This window comes from Nestor notabilis, unplaced genomic scaffold (genome assembly GCF_000696875.1).
Source record: "Nestor notabilis isolate BGI_N333 unplaced genomic scaffold, ASM69687v1 scaffold11406, whole genome shotgun sequence".
Taxonomy (NCBI): domain Eukaryota; kingdom Metazoa; phylum Chordata; class Aves; order Psittaciformes; family Psittacidae; genus Nestor; species Nestor notabilis.
Genome location: NW_009932414.1, coordinates 83,685 through 93,635, shown reverse-complemented (window position 1 = coordinate 93,635; position 9,951 = coordinate 83,685). Strand labels below are relative to the sequence as shown.

Genomic DNA, 9,951 nt, shown 5'->3' with positions numbered 1-9,951 from the left:
GGGGGGGAAGGGAGAGAGGGGAAAAAAAAGGGTTAGGGCCTAGGCCCAGGACCACCACGAAGTTCCAGCCCTCAGGGGCTCCAGAAAACGTTCAGTTTACTCACTCAATTACATACACTGTTTTATAAACCCTTTAAAATAAAATAGAAAACAGTCCCTGGCACAGAATTACTGCTCTATTATACAGCAGTGATGAAAGCCACTGCTGTGTATTTGCTCTCTTTAAAGCAAGAGATAGTTTAACTTAAAAAACGAGGTGGGGGGAGGGGAGGCTGCAGAAACGCATGCACGAAAACACGCTGTGGGTGGTTCCTACCACATTCACCCAGGACAGAAAGGATCAGAGAGTGGGAGAGAAGAGCAACTTGTCTCTGCAGTGATGGTTGGCCCTGGAAAAGCAGCCAGGTTGGGAGAGGGGGAAAGGAACTAAAGGGGCTTAAGGGGATGGGAAGCAGCTGAAGCTTGACTCTGGGAGGCTGGAGGGTGTTTTAAATTACATGTAGAGATAAAGAAGGGAAGCAGGTGATGGGGGCTGATTTGTTTGTGTTTACAGAGCAGTGGGGCTTTCCAGTCAAGGCCTGCTTGCTCCACAGCTACGCTTTACTTACGCGATCACTGGAGATCAGGGGTGACCACGCTGTGGCCCCAAAGGCCAGCAGTGCCTCACAGGTTTCTCCCAAGTGCCATATCAGCCAAGCCTGCGGGTCTCTGGAGTGATGCTCCCCATGAGCTGGGTGCTGCTCCCAGGGCGGGGATGAGCAACTCGCTCCATGGGCATTGGAAATGGGGCGGTGGTAGCTTCATATAGATAAGCTCTAGCCCGTAGCTGGGTCTCCAGCCCATGGAACAGGCAGGCAGCAGAGACCTCTCCCCACCAACCACCCAGTGCCAGTTCAGCCAAGGCTTTTCTCACAGTTCAACCAGTATTAACCCCTTTGCCCTCAAACCCGCCTGGGAAAGAGATGTGTCTTGGGAGCGTAAAGTAGAAGCAACACTGAATTCAGCGCCTGAAGAGAGATGAACTTACTGTAGCTTGGAGCAGATGGATCGTGGAGGAAAAGAGAGGTGTATGGGAAAGTGATCAGTCAGGGACTTAGAAGAAAGGTTAGTAAAGGATAAAGGAGACCATGCGCTGGGGATATGCCTGAGACAGCAAGCTTCTCGGGGAGGGGCGACACACTTGGAGTCCTAGTACTGGGGCAGAGTCCTGGCAAAGTGTTTAAGAAAGGGACTGGATTGCACTGATAAATGTGCTCCTGTGGGCTATCACCACCTCACAGCAAATGTAAGCAGGGATCTCAGAAATGTCAGTCTGAAAGACTGTCCACACTTCCTGCCAAGATGGCAAAGATGCCGCATTTGCCTGGACACTGCTGCCTGCTGCGCTGGATGCAAGCAGAGGTCCCTTTCCTTTCTCAGCGTCCTTTGGGGTGTTCTTCCTGGCTCTTTCATGTGGCTGGGCTCTAGCAGAGCACAAGTGGTTATTTTCTCTGCGTGGAGCATGTAAAAATATTTCCACAAGGTTACGAACTGCTGCCTTATGGGTAGACTTCACAATCGACATGCTGCGAATGTGGCAGCTCGTTTAACCCGCTCACTTGGGAAGCCTGAACTTCCCTGGCCAGGAATGACAGTGTGCACAAGTGTGACAGTCCCCAGTGGCACAGGGGAGGTTGAAGCGTTGCTGTATGGATATTCTAGGGAAGTTTTATGCCACTGCTAAAGCCAGAACTCATAAACCATTTTTATACAACTTGGAAAAGAGGCTTATTAGGATCAGTTAGAAATGTAGTCACTGCATAGTCACTGAGACAAAAATGACAACCATTTAAGAGATGCCTGTTTTAACTGCCAACTATATCTTTGTCACAGACACTCAGTAGTTAAACTACTTTAGGGAGCAAATCAGTTTTGCTATAGATTTACACCATTCCTACATCATCTCCAGGTCATCTTGCACCACAGTGCACAATATACATGTGTGCACTGTTTAGTCTGTGTCTGTTCTTCATGAGCTTTCCTAACTCCCATCTGTGCTGCAGCATGCTTTCTGATCCTGACCTTGTGTTGTGCTAAGTGTTTTCAGTTCCTGAAGACTTCACCAGGAGGTACTCAGCATCTTGCAAGAGCAGATGCTCACCCCTACTTGAATGCAGAGCACCACAAAGTCCCTCAGTTCCTTCCTGTCCCTATCCTGCTAAATCTTGGCTGGGGTGAAGCACCCTCACAAGCAGTCACCCTATTCACATGTAGAGGTTTCATAAACTGTACCTGCCTTCGGAGGATGACATTAGAGAAAAATGTGCTCTTTGGCCCTCATTAAAATAAAACAATCTTACTCTGTTTCATTGAGAAGTCCTAGGACTCCAAGCTTGGAACAGGACTTGGAAAATGATTGGAAACGGGAGCCAGTCCTTACTGGATATGTGCCTTTTTCTGTTCTTGTGAGAAACCACAGAGTTTTGGCTATGTGATAAGCCTCTGGAAAAAAAAAATCTCAGTTTGCACGTGTTCTCAGAAGGGCAGCTAAAAGCTCCAGAGACTGTCTGCAGTGAGCACTCTTGACCATGGAAGCGCGGGAGGAAGGCAGGGCTTCCCCCACACTTGTAACCCTGCTCTGTGGACCAGTGCAGTGCACAGAACCGCTTCCCTCCTGTGTCCAGAATGATCCTGCCTGGGCATGATGGCAGATGGAAAGGGATGTAGTCTGACCCAAAGCAGTCAGGGGGCAAGTGCCAGATGGGAAATGGAGCATGGGACTGTTAGGCAAGGGGACTGGAAAAAGCACAGGAGGAGTCAGGTGGATGTCTGGCAATAACCAAGTAAAAGGGAAAACCAAGACTCTCCATGTAAGAAAGACTAGAGGAAAAAACAAAGAGAAGACTAGGAATGGGATGATTCTGGTCCTGGGACAATGACATAGCAGGGACCTGTGAAGTCAGGATCATGCAGGACATACGAGATGTAGTTGGGGCTCAATGGCTGATGCTGGGAACAGGAACAGTAAAGCCTACAGTAACTACAGCCTTCTTCTCCCAGCACCAGGAGTGGATCTGAGGGCTGCTGATGCCCATGGGCATCTGTGAAACCTCCCGCAAAGTGTCTCTTGTCCCACTGCAGATCCAGCTCTTCTTCTTCATTAGAAGATGATCCATCACTATCAGTTCCCATCAGCTGAAGCAGCAGAAAGCAGTACAGTGGAGTTCAAGTTTCTGACACTGCTAATGGTCCATGCAAGGGCCAATCCTGCATAATAAAACTTCCCTTGTTTCTTTTTTCAGTGGACTGAACCTTCTCTCCCTACATTCACAAAGAAAATGCTAAGTCTAAAATGTCAAGTCCGTAATAGCTAAGAAATGCCACATGTAACATGCAACTTCAGCACTTAAGTTGGGCAGCCTAAATGAATGGGTACATGATTGGAATCTCCCTGTCTCTCAGGTCTCTGTAAAATAGAGAAAAAAACAACCACGTTCAAATTGAGGAGGTGAAACTTGAAGTTGTTAACAGTTGTGAAGCATTAAGATGACAAATGTTGCAGAAAAGCCATAGAAAGGAAGGATCTTGTCTCTTGCACAGTGTACAGTAATTAAGGTTTCAGACACAAACTGAAACAAGACAGGAAAATGAGGAATATGGAAAACCCCCACATTCAGCAAGCACTACTCATTCTGGATATTGACTGTGTCAGAGCACCAAGGAAAATAAAAATATATGGTGGCATAAAAACTGCACAGGAACAAGCACATTGCAGTTCTAGTCTACAGCCTGACCACAGAGGTAATGCTGCTACCAAGTTTGTACCAGGATACCAAGCTAGGATTACATCAGCATCCTGAATGCTGGTATTTTTTCCCTTTCTGAACATATGCTTTGTGGCAACAACACTCCTGTAATGCACTTTTTGGATTTGCAATGACTCAGGCTGTCCCTAAACAACAGTGAGCTCCATAATTCCCAACGCACATAAAACATCCCTGCTCCAACAACAACAGAGATGAGGGTGAGAGATAACACTGTGAGTTTTATGTCAGTTTTGCTAGTTCTAGCCTCTGTGTGTGTGTGCCTTTACCATCTCTGTTCCTGGCGTTGCTTTGAAGAAAGGTTAGGCCCTTTACTGTGTATGCCTCTTCCCAGATAACCTATACCAGATGTATAATGTACTCCCTGCTGAATCTGGCCTCGAGACTCCTTTGGGAACTGTATTTACTGACTCTAGGGCTCATCTGACTCCTCGACTGGCCCATCACCAGCACTCCCTCCTTCTAGTCCTACTTCAACAAGTGGATGCTGCTTTTGAGCTCTTCTTTTAAAATAGATTCATCAAAAAGACTGGAGCATGATTCTAATAACTGTCTTTGAAGCAGTGATTGAATGCTCTGTGCAATTAAGTTCTTTCAGAACTGCTGCCTGCCATTTCCTACCCCTTTAATAATTACCTCCTTTTTCTTAGGTACCGAAGTGTTTTTCAAACTGCTACCTGTGTGAGGTAGCTTCACAAAGCCCATCTGTTAATTCTCTGCTGGCAAATTCCTTAAATTAAAGTATCAAAGAGGAAGGAAAGTGGATGCTTCCTAAGCATGGTAATAAAAGCAGTAGGAAGAGAACAGTATGACTCTCAGGAGGCATGGCTTGCAAATCCAGAAGTTTAATAAAACTCCATACCTTGACTTTAACAGAGGCACTTAAAAGTACCATCTCTGGCCAGTGCTGTGATGGGGCTTAAGTTAATGTGAGACTGGGACATCATTGCAGACAGTTACCTGCCCTGTCCTGTGTCTCTAACTTTCTTTTCAGGTTAAAAATACTAAGCTGCATCTGATCTACCCCAGTAACCTCTAGTTAGGTGTCCAGAGCTTTGCCAAGCCCATTATTAAGTGATGAGGTCTCCCACCATGTCCCCAGGGAGATTATCCCACAGCCTACCAGACCACATCGTTAGGAAAACGTTCCAGATAGCCAACCTAAATTGTGTTTAATTCAATCACATTACTCCCAGCTGTACCATTTGGACCACCCTAAATATGCCCATACTCTTACACAGAAGGAAGAGGATGAGAGCTGGTTTAAGTTACGTTTGCCTATCATTTGTGGTAGCTGTTCTCCTGCCATCCTCCTTGCATGGGACTGGAGTTCATTTCTGAAAGGAGGTCAGTGCACCACTGGCTCAAAGAGCTCCTGTACCCCAAGCAGTGTGGCCAGGACTCGTACAGCAGAGCAGGGAGCACACAGCCAGTTCTGCAGCAAAGTCAACTGTGGGATTTGCTTGGGGCTGTGTAGGATGATTCAGGGATATTTCTACCTTTGATGAATCCTGGCTGAGGCTCTGGAATAAGGGACTGCTGTATTTCTACTTTTTTCATGTTTCTGGGAAGGTGTATGCAGCTTTGCTGAGGAGGTTTTCTAGCATGTAACTCCCAGACTAGGGTCAGCAGCCAGCTGCTACCGCTTACGTCTGCTCAAGTGTGATCAGCTTGCACAAAAGGTGGCTTCAACCCAAGAGAAAGAGTTTTTTTTTCTAGCCTGGCCATGGAAGCTCGAGTTTGAAGAAGGAAAACTTACCAAACAGAACAACACAGCCAAAGTCTTGATGAAAGGAGGAATATGGAAACAGACTTACAGGGCCACACCAAAAGCTTGGCACAAGATAGAGGAAGTCTTGGGCAGGGGAAAGGAAGTCATGGCATGCTTTCACAGGGAAAAGAGAGGGCCCAGTTTACTACAGGACCAGCCAAGGTCAGAAGAGACACACTGGGCTGGAAAGACTCCACAGTTCAGGAAGTAAGTCATGAACTTCACAGACAGATCCCAGACCACCGAGGAGAACCTGACCCCCAGCCCAAAGAAATTCCAGAATGGTTAGGAAACTGAGGCAGGGAAATGAACTGAGGCTTGTTATTTTTTCTTGCTCAGCATAATGGTGTATTCATGGTCTACCTGAATGTGTCTTTGCTAATGTCAATCATAGGTTTCTGAACAGTTTAACTAGAGGGCCCTCATTAAGAAGGGGGACTTATTAAGAAGTGGGACTTATTAAGAAGTCGGACTCATTAAGCTTTGGAGAGATGAGCAGGCAGTAGGTTACAAGAATAGGCAAATGAACCACAGGTTACAGCTGCATTGCTCTCCCTGCAAATACATCTACAGACAATGAAAAATATTCAGACAAGGACAATCAAGAACAGCAAATGATTTCCATACTAAAATCAACCAGACTAGGATCTGCGCACTGGAAGAGACTACTGAAGCAGATGTGAGTGAGGTCAAAAGGTGATATTTCTGTTTGATATAAGCTACTAAAGAAATCAAACATATTCCTATTTCCTAAGCTACTAAAGAAATCAAACATATTCCTATTTCCTAAAATATTAGCTAAAGCTACACTCTGTCTCCTCACAGTTCATGCTGCAGGTTAACAACCAAACATGACTCGATTCAGCTTTCCTAGTGATTCATGCAGATGTGGCGCTTCGGGACATGGTTTAGTGGGGGACTTGGTAGTGTGGCAGTGGTAAGTTAATGATTGGACTTACTGATCTTAAAGGTCTTTTCCAACCTAAATGATTCTATGTTCAGGCATCATAAACAGTCCAAATCTTCAGTGATAGGGGGGCAGTGAATACTGCAAAGGCCACCGATTCAGACTCATGTGATGGGCAAAGCCATGAGCAGGCACAGACTCTGGTATAGAGGAACCAAGACCACAGTGCACAGAACACTCACTGGGTGTTTCTTACAGTATTCGAGACTTGCAACTGCAAGATCAATACTTGGTTTTCACAAGTCTTTTTTACTTTTAGTTTCAATTTAAAGGAAAATTTGTCATATGCATAGCTGGCAATAGGCAACTCTGTACTACATATGCAAACTGTGCTCTGTATCACAACACTTAAAACTGGGAAGCCACCCATAAGACAAAGCAAGCAAACAAATCTTGATCTGAGTAAATAACTTCACATGGAGCCTGCAAAGGAACTCACTTTTGTCCTCAGTCCACACCCTAGAGTGGGGATCTGCCAAACCCCAACAATAAATATTCATTAAAAGCCCTCTGCTTGGGATGCAGTCACTGAGACAGCCATTTCCTGCCCATTATCTCTTAGGGCAGGAAATCAACAGTTCCACTCAGGCGGTTACCACCGAGCCCTCCCCACGCACACTTCCAACGGATGGCTTAACTTTGCCCAAATGAAGGCCATGTAGTTGTAATCTCTCTGAAGTCCCAAAATAGCATTTCATAGCAGTAAAGCAGATCTGAACGCAGCTGCCCTTGTATTTAGTACTGAGCACAGCAGCTCCTAGTATGATATTTCACCTCAATTTCTTGCTTGGAGCAACGGGAATGGGAGCACACTGGCAATGTGGGTTGGTGGAGAAGGATGTCTGTGTGATCAACAAAGATTACTAGTCCAAATAACGGCTCCTTCTGCTGAGGACAACTCCAGGCTGATCTAATTGTGGTCTCTGGGAAAAGACTGTCTTAGCACCCAATCTTTCTTTATAACAACAGAGCTTTTCTGTCAACTTCAGAGGAGCAAGTCCCTGAAGTACTCTTATGCCAAGAAGCTGTACTTTCCATGAAAAACAAATCCCAATATTATAGGACATCACACTGTAGAGCTGCCACTGTTTACTGGCACTTCATGAAGAAGCAGGAGTAAAAACCTCAAGGAAGAATTCCTGAAAATTATTACAAAGGCACTGTAAATACAGCTCTGCTGCTTACCTTTGGTTTCCAGCCTCTGATCGCTTCCAATCAAACAGTCTTTGATGTCTGCGCCCTTCTCTATCACGGCGTTATGACAAATGACACTGCCCTGAAGACAGCACCTACAAAACAAACACAAAGTAAAGCAAGAAAATAATTTAAAATGACAGGTACAAAACAAAGGTATCCACTAGGATATCTAATGAGCCTGTGACATGATCTTGTAATTAGGTTCAGTTCTCTCTTTTGCCAGGAACTCCACTATTCTTTTCCTGATCCACACACTCAGTTGCTGGAAAAAATTAAATGCCAGCTGTCAGAATGGGTTTTCAAAAAGGGATTCCAGTTTTCCCTCCTGTTAGAACAGCTTTCCTCTACGTTGCCTTAACAGAACGAATACTGCCAGAGGACTTCATAGACAGGACACTAGCCTGGGACTTGGGACCTGGATCTGGTTTTGTATTTTCCACAGACAGTCTGGGTAACTACAGCAGTTGAGTTCTCTGCTCAGCTTCCCAGTTAGAAAGAGGAGCAGCATCCCAGTCCTTCTTTATAAATTTTTCTGAGAAGTTTCCCATGTTCCAGCTTGCCAGGCACTAAGGACGGGTTGGGAGAAGAAGCAGTTCAATACCTCAGCTGGTTGGCTTTGTTCATGTTACATTCAAGCACCCAAACATGATTACGCTGCACTAAATCAATGAAACCCACACTGGACGTGCTCTGTCTGCTTTGGATATCTTCACGCTCATGTAGCCTTTGACAACACAAAATCTGAAATCCTACACAGGATGCAACTTTACCAAAAGTCACTTTCTTCCAAAATGTATATGAATCTGTGATAACCAGCTTTCAAATCTGCTGATCTGATTGTCCAGATAGGAAAGAAATTCAGAGTCCAAGTGCTGGCTTTGTTACTCCTCTCTTGAGGGATGCTCAGTGAGTTTGGTCTGAGCCCCTCCATGCAGTAAAATGGAAGTTGTGAATCTTTACTAGTGTCAGTGATGTGTCCTGAAATGCTCTTTGCTCAGCGCCGTGAGTACTGTTAAATGGTATTAAATTCCTTCCAAAGTTACAGAGAAAAAAAATAATAGCCATGATGCAAAGGATTTGTTTTCTTATTTTCACATGTGCAAGGATAGTGAGGAGGACGCATTGTCATGGAAGTACACAAAATTGGAAGGCACCAAGCTAAGAAGTGTCTAAAAATACTAAGTCTAACACACATCAAAACCAGCTGATTAGGAAGAAGGTGTAAGCGACATGTGTAACCCCAGAGAGATGCAGGTCATCTGCTCCCTCATATTAACCCTGCTGTGAACCATGGCATTCCATGTCTTCTCCCCAGTATTTCTGCTAATATTACAACAAATGAGAATATTCTTGCTATCCGCAGTAGAACGGCTGATCTCAGTCATGACTTTCTGCATGGCGGGTGCCACAGTTCAGTGCCCACCAGCCATTCCCCATCTTGGTCACGGGCAACACCACTACTCATTGCACTAGTGAAACACAGCGGCACCACACCATCAGGCTGCCCCATGGCCAGAATTGTTACCCTGGAGTCTGAACTAACAGCATAGAGGGGTTTTGGTATCAGGTCAAAACCCCGAGCCTCCATTCTGTACTGAATGGAGAGCTAGCCGGCTGTGGTCCTCAGGAGAAGAGAGAAACATCACTCCTCACTCCAGACTGCTGATCCTAAAATTAATTCCTAGTATTTTCCTGCTCACACATCATTATTATCTAGTGTACAGAATGTGCCATTAAACATATTACGATTCTGCTGCTTGTGTGAGTCAGAGCAAAAACCATCTGCCCCACAAACCCTGCATTAATTCTGCAGGAGTAAAAGCAATAAAACTGGACCTCAGTCACAGTGGTTAGCAGTTATGACCCTCCTCAAACAGACTGTCCCCTCTGAACAATTATTCTTTTAACTCACTTAAACCCCCCCTCCTCTGACCTATGAGGAGGCAACATGAGCAATTATTCCACAAGTAACCAGCTCAGGTTGCCTTGGCAAGGTTTTTACTAACATGGTAATAAGATAAAAAGCGGCAAAGATACACAGCAGACCCCTGCCTGCCTTTGCTCTCACACTGTCACGATCTGCTTCCTTTCCAATAGCTTCATGCGCCCGCGCAGCAGCTCAGGCCATCGTCTTGCGCAAGAGCAATCACTGAGAGCAACTCTGTTTGTCTTCCTCTAGGGAGGAAGGACTGCCCACCGCTGCCATCCTGACT

General features: G+C 45.5%; 1 protein-coding gene across 1 annotated transcript in view; it reads right to left on the bottom strand.

Annotated features, from left to right (window-relative positions):
- Positions 1 to 7,562: 7,562 nt before the first annotated feature.
- EIF2B3 (eukaryotic translation initiation factor 2B, subunit 3 gamma, 58kDa) overlaps positions 7,563 to 9,951 on the bottom strand; it is a gene marked incomplete at its 5' end in the record, with an annotated part of 83,526 nt that continues 81,137 nt past the window's right edge. Inside the window, one exon of the mRNA XM_010016383.1 lies at positions 7,563 to 7,830. Within this exon, the coding sequence (XP_010014685.1) occupies positions 7,608 to 7,830 (223 nt within the window). The remainder of the gene's footprint in view (positions 7,831 to 9,951) is intronic.